Source organism: Acanthopagrus latus, chromosome 12, assembly GCF_904848185.1.
Source record: "Acanthopagrus latus isolate v.2019 chromosome 12, fAcaLat1.1, whole genome shotgun sequence".
Lineage (NCBI taxonomy): Eukaryota > Metazoa > Chordata > Actinopteri > Spariformes > Sparidae > Acanthopagrus > Acanthopagrus latus.
The window spans coordinates 17597324-17619539 of NC_051050.1; the positions used below are offsets into that span (position 1 = coordinate 17597324).

General features: G+C 42.3%; 1 protein-coding gene across 3 annotated transcripts; it reads right to left on the reverse strand.

Moving 5' to 3' along the window:
- Nucleotides 1-1586: 1586 nt before the first annotated feature.
- On the reverse strand, nucleotides 1587-21764 carry LOC119030498 (zinc finger and BTB domain-containing protein 7C). 3 transcript variants are annotated; one of them, XM_037118151.1, is made up of 4 exons: nucleotides 21647-21764; nucleotides 5134-5876; nucleotides 4360-5033; nucleotides 1587-3571 (listed from the first exon to the last, which is right to left on the reverse strand). In XM_037118151.1, exons 2-4 carry the CDS (start codon nucleotides 5851-5853, stop codon nucleotides 2950-2952), a joined length of 2016 nt encoding a protein of 671 aa, XP_036974046.1. In that variant the 5' UTR covers nucleotides 5854-5876; nucleotides 21647-21764; the 3' UTR covers nucleotides 1587-2949. The 3 variants fall into 3 exon arrangements, with proteins under 3 accessions (XP_036974046.1, XP_036974044.1, XP_036974045.1); XM_037118149.1 differs by lacking the exon at nucleotides 21647-21764 and adding an exon at nucleotides 16322-16374; XM_037118150.1 differs by lacking the exon at nucleotides 21647-21764 and adding an exon at nucleotides 11969-12367.
- Nucleotides 21765-22216: the final 452 nt, after the last annotated feature.

Sequence of the window (22216 nt, forward strand, 5' to 3'; positions counted from 1 at the left end):
TGCGTGCGTGTGTGTGTGTGTGTCTGTATGTGAACAACGTAGAGTTTAATTTCAGACAGGAAGTATAGTAAGGAGAACCCACTTTAACAAACCTACTCTTGATTTACTGTATGAAGCTAATTTTATTCCTTCTTTTATGGTAAAATAGACATTTAAACCTCTTCAAATGATAAATAATCATCGAATTAAAAATTAAAACTGGAAGACAATAAGAGTCTGTTACTGCCATGTTCTTAATATTCTCAATATGTTAATTTAACCTCATTTTCTAATATTAAACTCATCCATATACAGCAATATAACCAGGGGATTAATATGTGGAACTTCTGACCCACAGATCAAAATGGATTTTTTCATTTTAAACTTACTTTGGAAAGAGGGATCAGTCACGTAGTCATGAATGAATCTGCTGCTTGTTGTAATTTTATTGTGTAATTGTGTCTGTTTTGTGCTGGTTTGTTATTTTATGTGAGTTTTGTTGATTTTAAATGCCCATTGCATGCAAACTAGCTTGTTTAAATGCTGTGGCATGTGAGTTTGTTCTATGATACGTGCCTGTCCCTATAAAAATAAACATTAAATGAATAAAAAAACATTTTAATGACGCTCAGATTGATGTGACCTAGGACCAAATACATCCCAAGAAATACAGGAAATACTATTTCTCACCAGTAAATTCACAACGGAATCACTTTGCAGAAGAGGCATAGTTTTAATATGACACATTTATGAAAAAAAAAAATGAAATAGAGACGTGAGAGTCACGTCCACAAAAATTGACCCATTTCAGTTCTATAAAGCACCAACTCAGTTCTGGGTTAACTTTACCCAGTGCCAAGTGGGAGAAACCATTTTGTCACCAATTAATGCCAAGGGAATTGGTTGTTTAGACCTTGTGTTGGTGTAACTTTTATTATATTATTGGGTTATTTACCCCAAATAAGATATGATTAAGTTTATTTTGGTAAGTTGAAGATCATTCACATACAGCTTACTCTATGTTTATCCAAGAAACTGCAAGGAGCTTTGATTCTTGCAGCCCCCGTGGACAACTGCCCTGTTTAATTTATGGCTTATCCAACCTGGAAGAGTTAGAATAAAACCCAGCGACAGGCCTTCAGAATTACTATAATAACTATTCAGAAAGAGCTGATTTTCTCGCCGATGGTCTTGTTAGCTCATGTAGATCGTACAGAGACATCACAATTAATTTAAGACAGTTTCATAACCAGTAAAAATCTCTGTGTAGCACATTTAAACTTCATGTGCAAACAGTCTCATCCTCAATGACAATGCATTCCTTTGCGCCTAACCATAACCATCACAAGTACTTACCTAACCCCAACTGTAACCCTAACATTAACCTTAAAACCAAGTCTTCACCTCGAGGGCTTAACGAAGGGAAGAGTGGCCAAAATGTCACCACTCTCAAGGTGTAACTCTCAAATCGGTTCTCACGAAGATATGAAGAAGATAAACAAGATACGTGCAAAAGCAAGCATGTGCGCGTGCACACACACACACACACACACACACACACACACACAACTTGATGATGTGATGTAAATAATACTCCCAGACAGGTGCAAAGTTCAACATTTAGTGTCTTTATAAAACAGATTTGCAAAATATAGCCAAGGCTCATTCATTTAAATACGCATAAATAGCAAGAAAATACTTTCCCATTTCAATTCAAATCATTTTTGAACTTCTTTATACACAAATCAGAGATGAACATCATATGAAAAAAGGGGCTCAAACCCTCTTGATATGCTGCAGCAGAAAAAAACACAAGCGTACTGTATAGCTGAAGCGGCAGTTGATTAGTCAGAAATATACATCCTCTTAAGACACATACTCATAAACATTAAAACAAAGTTTTATTCAAGTCTGTGAAATATCAAAGTACACATCTTTGGATGGATGCCTCAAAGTCTTTTAAGAGCAATATATATATATTTATTATTTTACATCATCAGCAACGGGACCGTAATAAACACCACCATGGCCAAAATTTTTTTGTTTATGTACAATAGTGCAGACGAGGAGCTTAAATGAGAACAAGGCAGTGGAAGGATAATAACACATTATCAAACATCCTGATTTATTAGACTTCAAGTGGGTTCCCCTTTGTTTTCTAATGTTATTAAATAGCCATGTTTGAATCAAACGTACTTGCAGGACATGTGCCAGACAATGCCCTGCCTGTAATAAACCATTTTAATTGGTTTTTGGTTTGATTTTTTTGAAAGCGCTGGTCCTTTTTTAACACTTACACACAATAGTCCAAAATAAAAATCACTGTGATTTGTTTGGAGGGAGGCTTATTTATTTAAATTAATTTTTGATTATTTCAGTCTACCTATGTTATCTATAATAACCTTTTTCTACAATAAAAGTTTGATTGCTTTTGTACATGTAATCATTACTTTTACATTCATCATAGTCACTAATTCAACATAATTATTTGAATAGGACCTGCTCGAGCTGTCCATTTACATTGTCTTGCATATGAATACTTTCCAGTATATAAGCCTTATCTCATCTTGTTTTAGAGAACATTGCAGAATTATGTAGTTTTTTTAAGTAATAGCCTTTAAGACAACCTTGTAGATAAATAATGCAAATAATATATATAACAGCATTCCGATATGTTTTCCTCATTAGCAGTGTCGAACTGTTTGCCTCTTCTTAAATGCTATCAAAGTATTTGTAAACATTCACAGGGCTGAAACAATTATTCAACATGACATCTGTGAAATTATTTAGTTAGACTGTGTTTTCAAAAAGAAAAAGTTTGTTTTACTACAGCCACATCAGCAGGCTTCAAAAGTTTCATCGCTCTCACTCTTTCACTTTCTAAAAAGGTGCTTTAGCTTTCCAGGACCAGAACACAGAGTTGAAAGAGCCTTCCTTTTCTTGTATTTTTTATTTTCTGACGACCACAGTTCATTTGGCTGGCTCAGAGATGGGTGGAGCACGCTCCAGTCTCATGGTCCAGGGGTCAGAGGTCGAAGCATAAAATGGAGAGTGGGTAAGTACTTCTTCTCCAGCGAGGGCAAAGGCAAACACTCCCCTCTGCCTCGCTGCTGCTGCCTTCTCCTCCTCTGCGACGTGCTTCCCCTCTGCTCGCCGTTCCTCCCTGCTCTCCCTGCCTGCACCGTCCCCGCTCTTAAATCCCAGACCTCTGTTGCCGAGGCCGAGCATCTCCCCAAGTCCGTGATTCTTGACTCCCTGGTATGTGGAGCTTAACCCGTTCTCCTCAAACCGGTTGGTGGCAACGGTGGGGGGGCACAGGAAGTTGCTGGTGGGTGTGGAACGCCAAGCAGCTGGTTTTCGTCCTCGCCGAGGGCGGGAGATGCGGCAGCTTTGCCTCTTGATGTGTCGATGTAGGTGGTCGGACCGTGTGAAACTTTTGTAGCAGTGCTCGCACTGGTATGGACGGACGCCCGTGTGGATACGCAGGTGGTTCTTCAGGTCGTAGTTGTGGACAAACTTGGAGTTGCAGTGGAGGCAGATGTAGGGGCGCTCACCTGTGTGCTTCCTCATGTGGATCTTTAGTTTGTCTTGTCTGAGAAAAGAACAAAACCACATGTTTTCAGACAGTATGTCGTGGGCTGAAGGGGTTTAAACATGAGTTACTGCACTGCAATTCTTTTGCCTTTGACATCTGGTCTGGTAAAAGTTTAAAAGCCAGTAAAGATGATTTGTCTTCTCTGACAACATTAAAGGTTTGCTCTCAAATGCAGGTGGAAAATATGCCAAAGCAGGAGGATGTAGGTGAGGGAAATATCACTAATGCAAAGAAAGCAGTGGAGGGGGCTTTCCACTTCAAGCTCTTTGATATTCAGATAGGTGCAAACAGATTAACCTCAGTCAGAAGAGCAAGGGGTACTTTTCCGCTAACCCGGCTGTTTTACATGATCAGATGCTTTGTAGTCAAAGCGCAAAGGAACATGAAGATCTCAAGATGATCTTTGTATGGCATGTGAATATGAAACTTCTACCCTCTAATGTGACAACATTTATCTGATATCACCATGTTGGTGTTGTTCCCTCAACGTTGTCATTTATCATTTTTGACTTAATTGTTTTTTTCAGCCTTCTGTCATAGTTTGGTTAGGTTTTTGCAAAAAAACCTACTTGGTTAGGTTTAGGAAACAATCATGGTTTTGGTTAGAATACACCTTTCTTAATGTTAAGTACATGAAAGTTAACCGGCCTTTTGAGTCACATAACTATGACATTACAAAAACATGTTTGGTCAGTTACAGTGATGTTCCCGGTGCACCATTAATTGTAATATTGTAGATACAACACCTATATGGCAATATCAAATCAAAGTTCTCCTTTACATACCTGGTGAATCGCACTTCACAGATAGTGCACATATATGGTTTCTCTCCCGTGTGCGTCCTCATGTGTCGTGGCAGCTTCCCTGCTCCTTGGATGACCTTGTTGCAGATAGGACACTGTTGCGAAGCTTTGGGTTTCATCTTCCTCTCCTCCTCCAGCTGCCAGGGAGGAAACAGCGCCCCCAGGTGGGACGCAGAGCTCAGGAAGCTCAGGTACGATCGGAAGTCACCTTCATCCTTTATCTGACCCAGTGCGTGACCTTCTGATGGCCCTGACCCAGAATTCATAGTGCTGCCCAAGCCTGAGTTGACAAAATCCTTCAGGAAGTTGCCCTGGAGCAGACTGAGCGGGACCTCCTCCTTCATCTCCTCCTTTATGATCTCCCTTTTCACAGCCAGATCGAGGGGCCTGGAGGCCTCAAGTGCTGCAGAGGTGGGGAAGGCCTGTGGGAGCCTGGTTTGTTGTGAGGCTCCTGCATGGGGATGCTGGTGGTGGTTTGGATCTAGGAGCTGTTTGGGGAAGGCCGGGAACTCAGCTGCCCACATGGAGGGGTAGAAGCCTGGTAGGAGAGGGGAGAAGTTGGCCCTCCTGTCCAGTGATGACATACGAGGGTACAGCCCCTCCTGGAGTAGTGACTCGATGGAGAAATCCTTCAAAGCCCGACTCTCCATACTCTCCTGCAACACAAGACAATGTTATCAATCTTTTGAGCTTGGGAATAGACATTTTATGTCTTATTTTTTGCCTTGAAAATACAAAAGTAGAACAGAACTCTACCTGTTTTCCTCTCATGGTGTCTGGCGACTGTGACTGTGATGACAGGTCAAATTGCTGGTGGTATGTGGAGGTGCTGGGAGGCGGCGAGTCCTCTGTCCCCGGCGGCGTCTGCACGCCCCTGCTCTCCGACGACTGCAGCGACCTCTCGCTGACATTGTCCTCCTCCTCCTCTTGCTCGTCCTTCCTCGACCCAACATCCTCCTCTTCGTCCTCCTCCTCTTCTTCCTCCTCCTCATCTTCCTCCGCATCCTCCTCTTCCTCTTCGTCCTCTTCTCCCTCCTCCGCTCTCCCTCCTCCTCCACCGCCTCCACCCCCACTGTCCATGATCTCCAGGCAAACATTGATGATGCAGGGAATCTCCAGCATCTGAGCTGCGTTCAGGATTTCTTTGACGTTGGACGCCGTCACTGTCAGAGTAGAAGTGTAAGCGAACTCCAGGATGGCTGTGAGAGACTCCGGAGCCACAAAGTCAATTTCATACACGGCCGCTGCATGATGGTGTTCCCCGCCATCAGTGGTGGCAACTGTGAAGAGCTTTTTGAAGTACTGGCTACAGGCGGCCAGAACAGAGCGGTGGGTTCGGTATTCCTGGTCACGGACGATGAGAATGACATCGCAGAGCAGCCCATCACGGCGCTGCTCATTTAGACTGCATAGGACATCGCTGCTGTGATTTGGGAAGGGGATCCCGATCAGATCCTCTTCTCTGTGATGAACCATTCTCTTCTCTGTCTGCTGAATATCTAAAAAGAAGGCAGTAACAACAAGCTGTTAAGTGACACTCAAACAAAAAGTTCAAACTGAAAAGGGCATTATTCTGTGGATTGCAAATTTGGTTCTAAAAGCCGCAGTAGCTCCTCACTTTAAATGTTATTTTTACTCTTGTCTCTAGTGTTGTGCCTCTCATGTAATGTCATTATGTTCGAGTCAGAGAGACAAGCATCTGTTGTTCTGAAAGATAAAACCCCTGGTAAGGAACTTTAAGATATAAAACATTGTCGATGGTAGAATCCTTCAAGACTCTTTTGTTTGTCTGGATCCAAAAATATTGATAAATATTCCGTCTGCCAAACGAAAAAAAGGTTTTCCCAAGTTGCAACTCCTATTATTTCTGAATACAAATAAAGGTGAGATTTATAATTTTGTGTAATACACAAAACAATGACAGCATTATTATACAAGAAAATAAAATAACAATTTAGATAATACTTCATAATTAGCCTTTGAAATATTGGTGTTCATGTTGTGCAATTTATTCTCAGGTCTTTCTTGCAAAAGAGATTTTGAGCTCAATGATAGTTCCTGTATAAATATAGGACAAACTGATTAAAATAACAAACTAATTAACAAGGAGATAAGACACAAAGTTACCATCATCTGTGGATAAGAAAAGTACAAAAATATTTCTGAATTTGCAACTGACAGAATATTCTTTTTTCCTGTGCAGATTCTTTGAGAAAAGTAAAAAATTCTAGGGGAATATCAATACAGTGACTGAAAATGTTCTCCTTGATTTGCTGTTAGGGTTACCATTGTGTCAAAATTACACAAATTAATGAGCCAATATTCTCTTAAATCTATATTGTTAGTTTCTCGTTCTTTTTGCCAACAAAGAGTCATGAACATTTAATTATCACTGAGATGAAGCAGCACTTGATTTTGCAGCAGGGACTCTCCTGAGGAGGATGTGACAACAGGAAGGTGATAAGGGCATGTTAAAGTAGATAAGGAAATAGGATCTAAAACACTGATTTAAAGAGTACAAAAGCAGCAGTTCACAGCTCGCCTCAGTTTCAAAATGAAATGTATCTGATGAGAAGGAGCCTCCAATTTTTCAAGAAGCATTGATATTTGAATAGACTCTCGATACTAAACACAATGAGTGACAGTCTCACTTTATTAAAATATACTGTAGGCAATGCTTGTTTGTGTGCCATCTGTGCAGCAAAGGCAACAAGTGGTAAATACAGCATGTCTCATTTTGAGCAAACAGCTCATCGGGTAATATTTATTCTCGACTGCTATTACGATTTCTTGTAGGAAACGTGTTGCAACTGAGCAAGTTAGGGAAGCCCATCATCTTGATAAGATATTCAACTTTATTGTTTTCCTGTTCGACACTTAAACATGCAATGAGGTTGGATGACGGGTGCGCAACAGTTTCTGTGATAATGTGTGTGTGTGTGATGTCCATCCTTGTCATCTGTCTCTGCCAGATATGAGTGCGACGAATCAAGCTGACACCCTTATTACAATAAAGTGTGTGATTGGGATGTGGTGAGAAATATAGAGAACGACAAAAGAGGTCAGATCGCACTCTAGATACTGTATCCTGTCAAAATGCTTGCGTTGCAGCCTGCCCTCTGCGCACTCATTTGATGTACAGTGACTAAAAGCTTGATTCGGCACATTGCCTCGATGCCTGACTAAATCTCCATTCACTTTTCTTCAAAACCTACATTCCACAGCTGCCAGAGTTCCTACCTGTTGATTCACTGCGCTGTTGTTTACAGTTACGATGATAAAAAAAAAAAAAAAAAAAAAAAAAAAACCTCCTCTGGCAGGGTGCTCATTCATTCACATCTATGAATAGAGCCTAAACTTAGCCGTCCACACTTGGTGGTCACCGGAGGCATGTGTAGATAAATACTTTGAAGCGGGCCCGCTTACCGCAGCTGCATTGTTGACTGGCTCTAAATGGGCCAGGGCTGAAGCCACACAGGCACACACACACACACACACTCACACTCGTGAGAGTCCTGCTTTTTCTTTTGTGTAACAGCCGATCTCACCATGGGAGGGGAAAAAAAAAGAAAAAAACAGTTTCAGAAAATCCCTGAGCTCACCTGCAGGTACAGTATACAACTTGGAAACCAATCATACATGTAGTTTATTCTTGTCGATCTTGTTGCTAGGTTACTGTTGCGGTGTTCATGCCATTGATAGAGTGTGGACATAATTAAAATGTCTATAGAGGAGGAGGTGGTATAGGATATACACCCACAGGCCTACTACACAGAACTAACTCGATGGGAAATCTGGAACAAAAGACTGTGGGAGAAACTTGCAGAGGCCTGGCCAGCTGATGAAATTCTTAATTTTAAATAAAGATAATGAACAGTGCATTAAGCTCTGGTAACAAACACCACATTAAAATGTATTTTGCCGATTCTGTGATGTAGATTAATCATTCCTCTATCATGTCCAACATCCATAAAAGTAATAGCCTTGGTAAAAGGTGAGAGAATCTCCAGTGAGAGATCAGATGGCCCTAAAAGTTCCCTAACAGGTTGCACAAACACCAGCGGAGGGGCCCCTCCCTGTAACAGCCTGCCAAGGCAAACAATAGTGTGGAGCTTGGAACAACAGCAAGTGGATAAGAGGGAGAGAAAAAGAGTCTGACTGGGAGGGCTCGACGAACCCACTGTCATTCGTTTGCTCTCAACCCATCCCACCCACTCCTGGAACTATGGGACACGTGCTGCTGTTGCTGTTTGTTCGCCTGGTGCCCCAACGAGCACCACTCCCCTCGGTTCCCACTGTTTGCCTGCCACTAGCTAGCGCTAGCTCTTAGCGGCCGGCCCCTAATTACAATGTGGAGAGGATCTAAGGAGGATGTGCCACATAGACAGGGAGGGGAGGAGGGCACAGCGTTCCCACCACAAGGTCCTGGAGCGACATCAGCCAAACATCCTTAACCCTTTATGCACACACCCCTCCACCCGTCAGAGCAGCCAGGGTGGGGACGCCTTGTGAAAGGCCTCTGATAATTACTGTTTAAGTCATTTGGCTCTTGATCTGTCTGACTCTTCTAGCAGAGTCAAGGAAGGACAACCCAACTTTTAATGGTTGAATAAAACAACATGCTGTTATTAGGCGACACCATTTCTGAATGAATAATTAGTGAAAGTCATATTTTGTTGCTATCATCGGCTGTGGCTCTGATCTCTCTTTATCCCACACACATCACTGAATAGATTTACTGCACATGAATTTTGAAAACTATTCATATCATGCTCATCTTGTTTATTAAACTGACCTCCAGTGGACAGACTTGCCTTTCTGTCTGTCTCTCTTTCCGCCGGCCTGTACCGGCCACGTCTCCTCTCATGCCTCACTTAGTCACTAACACTTTCAACTCAGCACTCCCACCCCAAATTATGTGTCACCTCCATTCAGTGTCGTCTTTCTCCCAAGAACTTCATCTGCTTTCCGGGCTCTGACCACCACCACCACCTCCTCCTCCTCTTCCTAATCATCCTCCTCTTCCTCCTCTCCTCCTCCTCCTCATCCTCCTCCTCCTACTCCTTCCTCTTTCCCTATTGCAGCTGTATCATCATTATGCCCAGAGTAGAGCGGCTAACTTGTCCCCAGCCCTGACCGCTCAGGCCACAAATCAGCAGCTAATGTCCATCTCAACCCTTGTCACGGGCAGACACTCATTTGGCCTGTAAGCTACAACACCCAAAGCCTAGTTTATCCCTGTCAGGCCGGTGCATCCACCTGACCCACATGCTAAATCACCAGCAGCCAAAGTTTACCCCTGTCACCAAGTGCCCATAGCAAACACCTGCTAAACAACTGTCACAGACGGACAATTGCACAGCCAATAATTTATAGTATTGACAGCCAAAAGTCACCCCCTTATTAGGAGGAGACATTCATTTGACCTACTGTGTAAGGTAGTCCATTATCACCGGTAAAACAGCAGTGCACCTGTTCCTCGAGGACACACTTCCTTGGTCCGCGTTTTAAATGACAACATTCTGGGGCCTATAGGCCGCACAGGGAGAGTTTTTAAATTGTGTCTTAATTGCTGTCAATTTGAGCGAGTGACCTGTATATAATGCCAGTAACTAAACACGGGTGTTTGTCTGTACAATAATGATGAAATCTTGGGGTCAAATTTGAGCATTTTAGCAGCACAAGTTTTGCTTCAAAGTTAAAACAGCCATTTGTTTGTGTGGAATTTGGTGTACATCACTGTTAGAAAATGTTAAGCGTTGATTATTGGTGTTAAAAAGATTATTCTGCTGCGTTACACATTATTAATGTAAGTATAGGCTGATTTATTTAATATTACATTTAAGTAGAAAATCGGCCTGCGGGTTCAACACATATCCTGAAATCTAGCAGCATAAACCTCACTGAACAACAGAGGTTCTAATTAAAAAGTTTCAACAGATGGACCAATTAATTATATTTCATTGTTCACTACAGTGATTCCAGCAAATAATCAACAATTTATGCATTTAATTAATACTTAATTCGAATATGTATTAGAAGAATAATAAAATGGGATAATTTGAAGTAAACAGTGGATTTGGTCCCAAGAGATCTGGAGGCCAACATCAACTCGCTCTGCACCATAAAGAGCCTGTGTGCACTAAGTGTCATCTCTCAAGCCTTCAGGGGGGCTCACAGCTACACACCATTATCTCTCTCGGCCCCAAAGTAAACAAAAGTTTATGGTTCCCCTGCTGAATATCGGCTCAGTGATTAAGAGGTAGCTTCTTGAAACGGAGGACCGATTATTTCTTATTCTACATCACTTAATGTTTCCCTACTCCGTTGTTTGGCCCAAATAAAGACCCCCAAATCAACAGAGGAAGGCTGAGTACCAGGAGCGAAACTGGTACAATATGAAATAAAATGTCTACTTTTTGAAGCAGGTTTTATATTTTAGTCTTTAGCTTCTTCATTTGTATTGGTTCTGATATTCAAGAATGGATCCCTGAAAACATTTTCAGCTTTATATACATTACTGTAACTTATTGAAATTTAAAGTAAAAACTGTTAAAGAACCGAAGTTCAAATACTTTATTACACATTCATAGGTGAAGGTTACAAATTGGCTGCAGCTGATGAGATTCAGATTTACATTATGTGATTAAGCAAACATGCCATTGGTTTGACGATCTGCTTTACCTTTTCTTTCACAGTTTGAGCCTGTCGAATAGGTGTTTAGCCACAAGTACTCTTTTAAAGTCACTTCATGATCTGATAAACCGCCAACACATTTTTATATGCAATTTTCTGCATTTATTTTTAAATTACACAGATTTTGTCCGACTTTCTTTTTTTTTTTATGCACATGGTTTCAGAATAGACAAACAAATTTTAATACGTGCATGAAAACAGCAGCTCATAAACAAATGTATTGGTCTCACGAGTCATGGCGTTTTGTAACTACGTGAGCTAAGAGATAAGCCAGCTGACAACAAGCCTGTTGTAAATAGTAATTTACAGCTCAGCCCTCAAATCCATAACATGTTTTTATTTTGTACTCACTCGCAAACTTCAACTTTATGAACTACCTGAGTATTTATTTTGGATGGTAAGGAGAAAGTCCTATAGATACGGAATATCTAAAATAGAAATGTGTAATTACCGTTGGAGACAAAACACATACTTAAGTCCACTAAAACTACCATGTTCGATGTGCTGTGATGCTATAAACGCCCATGCTATTTCCAGAATCTTATAGCACAATATTTACACTACAGCCTGAATAATTACACGACTCATTAAGTGACTTTATTGACCTGTTTGCACCTTGTCAGGCCTTTATGATCCAAAGCAGTCGGCTCGTATAAAAACACTCTGCAAATAGGAGTGCAAAGTGATGCACGTGTGCGCCCTTGTAACACAGCGCACAAGTGCAAGCTTGTTCACACACATGCACACACTCGGATCAATGTGACGAATTATTATGGACATATACGCTCAGGCACACACCCCTGTGCATGCTCCGAAAACTCTGGCATCCACATTAATTCACACATGTCTTGATACGTCCCCCAGCATTCCACAGCTTTCAGCACCCATCACCTACCTTCAGTTTCACGATTCGCCTCACGTGTCTTTGTATTTCCAGACTACGAAGAAGCTCCGTCGCTCCTCGCTTGACCTCTCAGCATTGCCCTTTTTTAATTGAAACACAGCTGCCTCTCTCTTTGCCAGTCTGTCAGTCAGTCAGCCAGGCAGTCAGTCCATTCACAAGCTCCTCACACCGGCCACGGATGCCCATTCACAAAAACGAGGAAAAAAAAGAAACACCCAGGGAGGAATATCCAATGGAGAGAAGCAAAAGCAGCGCAACAGCGGAGAGCAGAGTGTGATTCTTGGGTCTGTCTGTGTAGCAGAGTGGCTGGTGTGGAGTTAAGAGTCAGGCTCACTGTTGTGTGTGGCTCATGTAGGACGAGCGAGAGAGTGAGAGGAAGGGAGGGAGGGCAGCAGCACTGCGCTGTGGAGATGTCGCACCACTAGTTTTTATAGCAGGGTGGGTAGCTGGAAGATAATAATACCCCATCCTCCTCCACAACACAAGTTTAAGCGCACTGTGTAATAAGCCCATGGCGCAGACACCCTCTGATTTAGGTCAGACAAAATGAATTTTTAGTTGTGTTAGAGTGGATTTTGGTATAAAGGGACCGGGGCAAAGAAACTCGAAGGGGTTGTTTGGGGAGACTGAGGGAGGGTAAAAAAAAAAAAAAAAGGAAAGGAGAAAAAGAGAGAAAAGTTGGAGAACTATTTTGTGCACCTCTGTTGGTTAGTCTCAAGCTGGGATGTACAGGACTAAAAGAAGAAACACAGAAGCAGAAACACAACTGCAAATTACAGCCGGTTAGTTTCAGTTTTACACCTGTTTGAAATGGCGCCCTTTTACTCATATCTTACCAATAATCAAACTAATATAGGCTCCCATAAATAGTCAAAAGAGACTAATGACTGGAAAATAGACATCCTTTAAAATGTCTGATTCAGCCAATGTTGTCAATTTTAATGGAAATATTACTTAAAAGCCGACAACATCTGAGACACAATTAAACCACAAACGCTGAAAAGCACCACAAGCGACTTTGTGCAGACCTATTTTCCTTTTAGTCGAAACGCTAGGTTTCAAAAACCAGGCTGAGGAGAGCAGAAAGCTAACGTTACACTCCTGATTTGAGTCAGAGACCGCCAGAGCAAGGTAACTGTTGATGAGCATGCCACCACCTCAGTCTGTGGAAAGGAGGAGGAAGTTCATGTAGAAAAACTGTAGAAATAAGCAATTTTGTATTGACTTCCAATACTGCTTCCTCAGATTGTTTCTTTATGACACAGTGAGAAACAGTAAAAAGAGAAAGACAAAGGTAGAAAAAAGTGTTTCCTTTCACAGACAGGCCAAATGTTATGACATAGCACATTCACAGGATCTGAAACAACCACTGGGCTTTCCTGTGTGACATCATTAAACCACGCCCTTTGTAATACTTAATTTTTTTCGCTGACAACATGAAGACTTTCCCGCCTGATTGATATATTGTGCACTCAAAGAGGACGGCTTTTCTTCTTTTTGCCAAAACAGTTGGTCTAGTAATCACACAAACAGTTAAGGAAAAATCCTAACACTTTCATGAAGGTAGAATATGCCATCAGACATTGTTATCTTAGCGGTTACTGGACCTTCAAATCTGCTAAAATATCTCCAACCATGCATAAATCATAACCGACAATCAGACTGTGAAAGCAGTCAAATTGTGTCGAGTGAACCTCCACAAACAAGTAGACATCAGAGTGTACATCAGACTGCTTTGCCCACTTCCCCCAGGGGAAAACACGGACTAAAGCAAACCACAGCCCATGCCCTGGTGGTTTACACTGTTTTGTGCGGGGTGAGTGCTGAGGCCAGCTCACATTGGCATCTAGTATATATAAACAGGGTTAGCCACTAACTGCAAGCAGGCCAGCCAGACGGCCAGAAAAACAACATTTGCCATCATATAAGATCAGCTATCTATTCTAAACACGCCGCTGCCGTCATAGCAACACACTGTAAGTGGTACCTGTGTGGACTCCTTTGTTCTGAAACTGCAGGCAGTTGTACTGCAAACTGTCACAGGTCGTGATTGACACGAACCAGTGGTCTAATGGGGCAAAATAAGGGTTGGAGCTGCACTAATTTGCTCTGCAGCTCATTTTTATGAGCCCACTTGCAGGATAACATGGCTAAAAGGCAGATTTACAGTGTGATTATGCTTGGAAAAGTTTTCTATATTGTAATACAAGCATAAAAATCAATGATATTATTGCCTAAAGAGCATGAAAAATTGTGCTCAGTGTTCTATATTTCTGTAGTGTAATGATCAGGCGAAATATTGATCCCCTCCATCCTTCGGGAGGCTACACCGTGAAGTGGTTAGTCTCTGAGTCTGAGTGCAAGGAAGGATTCGAGGGGCTGAGTAAGAGTCATCTGTTCTGCCTGTTTTGTCTGTCTGGCATCTCAACGTACCTGTTTACTGCCACCTGCTGCGCCCTGCAAGATGCACGTAGCAGGGCACCAGATTGGCACTTTGGAGGGGGGATGGGGTGTGAAGCTCATTACATAAAGTTGATCTCATGAAGACTTTGATGCTGTACTCAACTCGGCTTACTGTACACTATCACAAACACAGCAAACAGCAGACTTATCTTGAACCTAAAACTGACGGAAAAATATGAGTCAAAGTGTCTGTGTTACAACACAGATACAACAAAGGGGCACACTCACTTACAGGCTTGTCATTATGATGAATTAAGGTGCTCGAAGGTTAAGAGCTACTAGCCCCCGAATTCTGATCACTTAATGATGTTAATATAATTAGTCATAAAAGATAATCTTCAATTTAAAAAAAAGAGGCTTCCCTTTATTACTCACTCTAGAAAGCTTCATTACACAATTGCACTTTGAAACTCGACAACCTTATCACACATGCAAAACCATAACTGCCAGTTCAAAATCATTCTTGTGATCTACCACCTCTTTAGCATTATGCACAATGTGTTGCCACTTCATCGGATTCCGTGCTGCTAACTGAGTACAACTCAATCCAGTTCACAAAAAACTGACCTTTACTCTGTACCGTACAACAAAAACAACGGAAACAATAGTTTGGGTAAGTGTCGGCTTATGCTTGAAAATAACACATTTGTATGATGTGTCGTCCAACCACATTGGACTGGTTAATGTTGTCGCAAACTGCAGTACTCGAATGAGCAATAAAAAGCAGGCAGATAGCAGAGATGTGATATTAGTAAATATTGGGATGATCGAGACCGTCTTCCAAAACACATCAACAGCATCAGTTTTTTCAGGAAGTTAAACTACATACAGTATGTTTACGTTCCACTGACTGAGCCTTCTAGCGGCCATGGTACTTAGTGATTAAACTCTCGTCCATCAGGAGCAAAGGAGGAAGTCAAGTTGGTTGTCCATGTAAGCAAAGTAAGCAATGGTAGAATGTCGTGGTGGATGGATGTCTGTCAGCTGACTCAAACACAAGCAACAGCTCAAACTAACAGTAAATGTGCAATTATAAAATCAACCCAAATACTGATGCTTTGGTTGGTGGAGGGCCGACCTTCCATCTCAAAACGTCTTTGACAAATTGGGATTGTGGGAGGTGATGGAGCTTCGTTGTCCATCTCTATTTACAGTCAGTGGCCTAAACCAAACCTTCGAGAGGACAAACATTTTATTTTGAGGTTTAATCCAGAGGACTTGTTGGGATAAGGACCCACACAGTCCCTCCTGGAAGCCATTCATATTGTTCCACTCGTTTGTACACATTCAAAGTGGCAGAAGTAGTAGTGTCAACACTGAAAAAAGAAGACCTGCACTTCAAACTTTACCACAGCCCTCTTAATTCTGATGTTGAAAGGAAGTTCAACCATCCCACAAACACTTACGATAAAGCATACTGGCGGCTTTAATCTCATGTTGCTGTGAACTAGTGCTGACTTAACTGTACACAGAAGTGGAAGTATGTGGCAAGAGAAACCTGGAAAAATAACACGAAAAAAAGACTTCATGGAAGTGTTAAACAGACTTTCCCTGGATTGATAACTACGGTGACAGACAAAGACAACCCGGCTGACTTATGCCCTTTACCCCCGGTGCCTCGGACACCAGGTGTGGCCTCGTGTGGGAGAGAAGCAGGAAAGGGAGGCAGTCATCCCCCCGCAGCCCAGAGATAGAGCATTGCAGCAGCCTCCCAGGTCTACACCCCCTGTCTCCAAGGACAGACAGACACACACAGGCATAGATACAATATGCAGGCATGTGTGCGAACCTACTGTGCGGTCGCTGCCTCACTCAATCACAGACAAGTGCTCACGGAGACACACGCCTATCTGTCATTGCACTAAGGTCATTAGAACTCACCTTGGAGCATGCCATTCGGTGAGTGAGGTGAGGGCGTTTACTTTCTGCTGATCCGTCTGTTTGCGCTTTTCTACTTTCTCCTGTTTTGTCTTCTTTTCAAACATCCTAATCAGTAGTGGACGCTTTGCCAGAAGGGAGGCAAAGTACACAAGCTGCATATTTAGAACAGCGAACACTGACGGAGACAGAGTTACAGTGTTTCACAGGTGGCCGCGATGAACTCACTGCTGCGTGTGTGTAAGGATAACTCGAACGTCTCTTCTGGTGTTTGTTGAAGACAAATATGATCGTTCTTTATGTTTAAGGCCACTTTTATTTTAGAATATGCAAATTTATTCTGGACCCGTGAACACAAACAAAATGTACAAGGAGTCAAACCTCGAACTTCCACCTCGACGCTGCTGCATCTGAATGCATTTCAGCGCTCATTTGATTTGCTTGGTGTGAATATTTGTGTGTGTGCGTGTTGGGAGGGTCGTGGGGTGAATGAGGACAACTCCTTATGGTGATAACGAGAAGGAGGCCAGCCTTGGCGGGACAGCCTCTGTCTGCCCTCGGGTAGTGTGTGTGTGAGTGTGTGCGTACGTGTGTTTGCGTGTGTGCCTGTGTGTGTGTGTGTGTGTGTGTGTGTGTGTGTGTGTGTGTGTGTGTGTGTGTGTGTGTGTGTGTGTGTGTCAGCAGGAGAGCCCTCGGGCACTATGGCACCTCCTAATTAAAACCAGTCAGGCTGCAGGGCAGGGGAGACAGATGCCTATCATGACACACACATACATACGCACGCACACACACACATGCACGAGGCGGCGGACTGCATTCAACCACATGCACACTCGCAAAGACGCGAATGTGATGCGTAGGTCAGCTATTTTTGGACCAATCTCATCCCACCCACTCAGGTATCACACAGGTAACTAATTTGTATGTGACCCGAAAGAGAAGAACACAGCGACAACACAAATCACGCCAACAAGGCTGCTCATAATTAAAGACAAAGAACATTTTAACATACATGAATGTTTTTGTGTATACGCTGGTTTCATGGGTGATTCCATTACTTGTTTTCCGTGGCTAGCCTTAGGTTAAAACAAAATATTGGCTAATTTGCTTTAAAAAATCAGTGGATGAACTCTCATTAGTTTTATTCCTACCTGAAACCTGCCGGATTGTGTTGGACCAAAACGTGCCCTCGCGCTCACACACACTCTCTCACATGCAGTCGTGACCCGTAGTAGCTTCCAGATTGACACATCTCTCTTTCTCCCCGGCACAGAATGAGACATAATTGTGCAGAATATCTGTTACCTGTAGACTCTGTCACATTTTATCTCTGTTCCCCCATGTTCGGGCCCAGAGCCACAGGCGACCACATATAGTACTTAGCAGGCTAACTGCTGTTTGTCTGGGGTGGGTGGGTGGATCAAGGCATGCTGCTCTCCTTTCTCTCCCAGTGATTAGATAGCATAAGCAGGCCAGCTAGCCTAACCCACACACTCATGTCTCTAAAACTGCCATCCAGCCCTGCTTTCTCTCTCGCTGCCTCTCACACACAGGTGGGTGGACCCACTTATTCAACCCAGATCTTTCTTTTAGACATTATGAAATCGTGCTCTTTTTTTTCTCCCTTTCTTCTTTTTTTTTCTCCTAACTCCCTGATGCTGAATGACATTCGACTCAATGTTTCCTGTAACGTCTTTGCAGCTCTGTTTTTTTTTTTATATATAAGGTAGAGCTTAAATTTTTCTCATTATCTAGGTGATAATTTTTGCCTGATTGCCAAGCTTAGAATCACGTCTTTGCACTTGTCAGGTGGGAAGCCAGTGGTTACAAGGGGGCCTATTTTTTTTTATCTGTTATCTAGGTAACATTCTGGAAACACCTACAGTTTGTATGAAAAATGCTTCATTGCAAAACTACGTTACAAATTGCGGCAGCCACTGACATTTCAGACAAGAATTAAAAAATAAATGACAAAAAACACATTTAAAGAGACACATTTCCACTATGATTCATGGCTATAACACTATAGCACTTTAGGAAATAAAAAATATTTAGTTAAAACTTAAAGTATTTAATGAACAGAGAAGTTATTCTGAGCAGCTGAAAGAAAGGAATCTGTTTTTGGAAAATAAACCCTCAAATATATCAAAACTTGTCCAACACTACAAAATACATGGTGTACTTTCTCATAATTCTGTACTTTGTGTCAATATTTGTGTCTTAATCAGCCACATTATTGAAGAAAAAAAAATGCTAAAAAAAAAAAAGTGATAACGCGTAGCAGCAGGGACAGAGGGAGAAGAGAAAAAAAAGAGTGTGCTGGAATTGTCAAAATTGTAAACGGAAAGAAAGAATATAGCTTGAAAAGCAGCGAGGGGTGCGATCGAGCCGACCTCTGGGAGTGCGAGTGCCTGCCTCCCTAGCTGCTTTGTCGTTCGAGCCAGGCGCTGCGTTTCGTGAGGAACGCAAAAGTACACAAATCCCACAGAAGGAGCTTTTTTGGCAGGGCTCGGGCCTCCCACCCACGGCAGCCTCTTCAAGCCTCCTCCCATCCTCTATTCATCTGTGAGGGGCGGCTTACTCACCCAGCCCAACTCCACACACACACACACACACACACCAACACACACACAAAACCTGGAGCTCGATCCTACGGAGGAGGGCGGACACGCAGGCATGCACACACAAAAGGCTACTCGGGCCATTGTGGACATGCGTGATACATTTAATAAACCTGAATAGATGTAATGCGTTTTTGGGGACGGCTAATTTGGCACTGACAACAATCAGTTTTCAGGATCTGAAAACAAAACACCCCAACAGAGTTTAGACAACTGTGACAAGATGACATCTGTGTCACAGGAGGTTAAAATCAGATCGTGCATCCCCCAGCAAACGCTGTTACATGGGCATGCCCACACGCTGTCAGGTGGGGAGAAGGCGTGCAGACTCATTCACTCTGTCAGGCTCATAATGAACACATTGCATCGTTTTGCAATTATGAAACTCCGTCCTCATTCACTTGACACATTCATCCGCGACACTCAAGTCTCTCTTTCTCTCAATCAAGTAGCACTCTGGCACTCTCACACACTTTTCCACACACACTTTTGTACAAACACAAGCTCGGCTCCTTTACAGAGTCGCTCGGCTTATCATATACAGTACGCTATAGGTGAGAGGGTACAAACATGAATGAAATCTGCCCCAGGTAGTGTTTGTTAAACTCACTGACTGCCTGTAACAAAAGACCAAAAGAATCAGATTCAGTTCACATAATCCAGGAGAGAGATATACAGGCAGACGGAGGGCTGTTCAGGGTGTGTGTGACGACAGTAGGTGTGGCAGTACTAGACTTTATCCCCGTCTAACCCCCACTGTGGCAGGAAGAGAGCTCTATATGTTCTGCTCGTAATTTCCTTGTTAATGATGAGGGTTGATAAATGTTCCACGCCGAAACTTGTTTTTGTCACCTAGCGCAAGTGCTGCAATTAAATCAGCGTCCTCGTGCTCTATCACACTTGGAGGAAACAATATTATGTTTTCCCATTCATTTTCCATTAATTACCCCTCATTTACTATGACAAAAGAAGCAAACAGTGCACCTGTATGAACACGCTGTTACTAATATGGTTCACCTGATCAGAAGCTGAATGAATCACTGCGACTGGGAGCTGATCTGATATATTTATGAAAAGACATTGTTTGTACTTTAATACGTAAGACCTTCACTGAAGTCATTTTATATGGGTGACTTTCACTTTTACTAAAGTATTATTTTAACACGATATCTTAACCTTTTACCAAGTATGACTTTTGGGTACTTTTTACTCTGTGTTTTGGTCATTTTTCAAGCATAACGTTTACTAGTGCAAGCCTTCTAAGTGTAAATATTTGCTGCATTTCTTTGTCATTTGTGTTAGTAAATTAAGAGATTTGGCATTTTTGGCTGTTGGAAGGACAAAAGAGTCAATTTATAGATGTCACTCTGTCATTAAATATCATTAAATGTTTAATTGTGATGGCCCAGTAGTCCGGTTTAATTTGATCATACCTAATCCAATATCAAAGTTGTGAGCTCTGTTTGATTGTTAATTCTAAGCCACCCATAACTGATCTCACCACATTTTGGAACTGCATTAAACTTTAGCACTCTTACACAACGGCATATCCAGCAATGTTGAAAGAATTGTGAAAAATTGGGTCCATCCCTTTATCCTGATCTGCACCAATCAGAAATCCAATCAGTAGTTTTTGTGTAACCCAGGTAACAAACCAACCAACCAACCAACCAACAAACTGACAGGTTAAAACATAACCTCCATAACCAAGGAGGATATGTTTTAACTTGTCAGTTTGTTGGTTTGTTGATTGGTTGGTTGGTTTGTTGTCATGGACAGAGAGCAAATTCTGAGAATACTAGAATAGTTCTACTAATCATCTAATTATAGCATCTCAGATTTAAAGAAACACAGTGAAATATTTATCTGATAGATCAGCCTGTGATGAATATTTATAGTCTTAAAGGTTAACAGTTACTCATGCTTCTTGATGGGTTGGGGGAAGGTCACAGGAAGAGTGAAATAGTTTTGAATGTCACACCTCTGCCCCCACATCTGTATTGACATAGATTTTCAATCTGATTATGAGCGTCTCCTCTTCAAATGGAAGGGACGTTCAAGAATAGATTTCCAGGAGGAAAGATGTCATTCTTGTTTGTCACATTACTAGTTTTATTTCTGCCACCTCAATTAAGAGACGTCTCAGACTGTCTTGTGTTTAATGTTACGGCTTCTTGGCAGATTCTTTAGTATGACCCAAAAATAGAGATCTAAATCATGCACAGTTAATCATCATTTAGTTACACAAGCTGCTCCTAAAATAACAAAAGTTAAAACGATATCAGTGTGTCAGTTTGTTCTAGCTTTGTCATGGTTTCACTTGCTTCCTCCTCACTGTGTAGCTGTTAAGGGGGTGGCTTTCATTTGGTGCACATCTGTTGCAAGTCACAGAGAGTTTCTGGAAGCGCTGAGAATAACTGGACATCCCTTTTTTGTTAACAGTACGATGTGTTACAAAAAAAAAGTTAGAGACATGGAGCAAATTTGCAACTTAAAATGGGAACGCGGAGGAACCTTATTCTACGAAAGGTCAGCCATCCCTCAGTCTGATTCTGGTGCTCAGTGGGTAGCCGTCAGCTCTTGAAATTTTGCCACAACACACAGAAAGTATGAATCTCTCATTATGACTTTTTTAGGGTATGCAAAGTCGTAGCACACTGAACTGAGAAAGACAAGAGAGTGAAAGAGACAGTTGGATGATACTGACCTTTAAAGCAGAGAAGTCTTGATTTCAGTTCCTCTCTTGTGCACTCTCGTCCCTCTCAGGAAACTCAACGCCGTCTCAGCTCTGGCAGACTTGTGAAAGTGAGAGCGGCCGAGATAGAGACTCAAATTTGCTCTTGAAGGTGTGTCAGTGATTTGGAGGAGTGAAAAGGTACCATTCCACGAAACGGTTATCTAAGAAACACAACAAAACAAAAACTGCTACACCCACCAGCCTCAGCCAACACCCCTCCCTCCCCTTAAACCAAAAGTATTTGGCAGCGTTCCCCTACAAGTCCACCTGTGCTTAGGGGAGGGGAGTGACACACACACACACACTCACACTCACTGGGCCAAGCCTAAAAACCTGCTTGCGAGCTTGGACTGGGTGGTATGGTAATGACTGGGAATAGACAGAGCTGAGCCTTGGTGCTGGAGGACAAAGGTGGTGGACTGCAGACCAAGGCCTGCAGGTCTGGAGCCAGAGATGAGGCTGGAGATCTGGGGCAAAGGCCAAGCCAGGAGCGAAAGCTGGAAAAAGCGAAGCACTGAGACTGAAGCTGGTAATAAAACA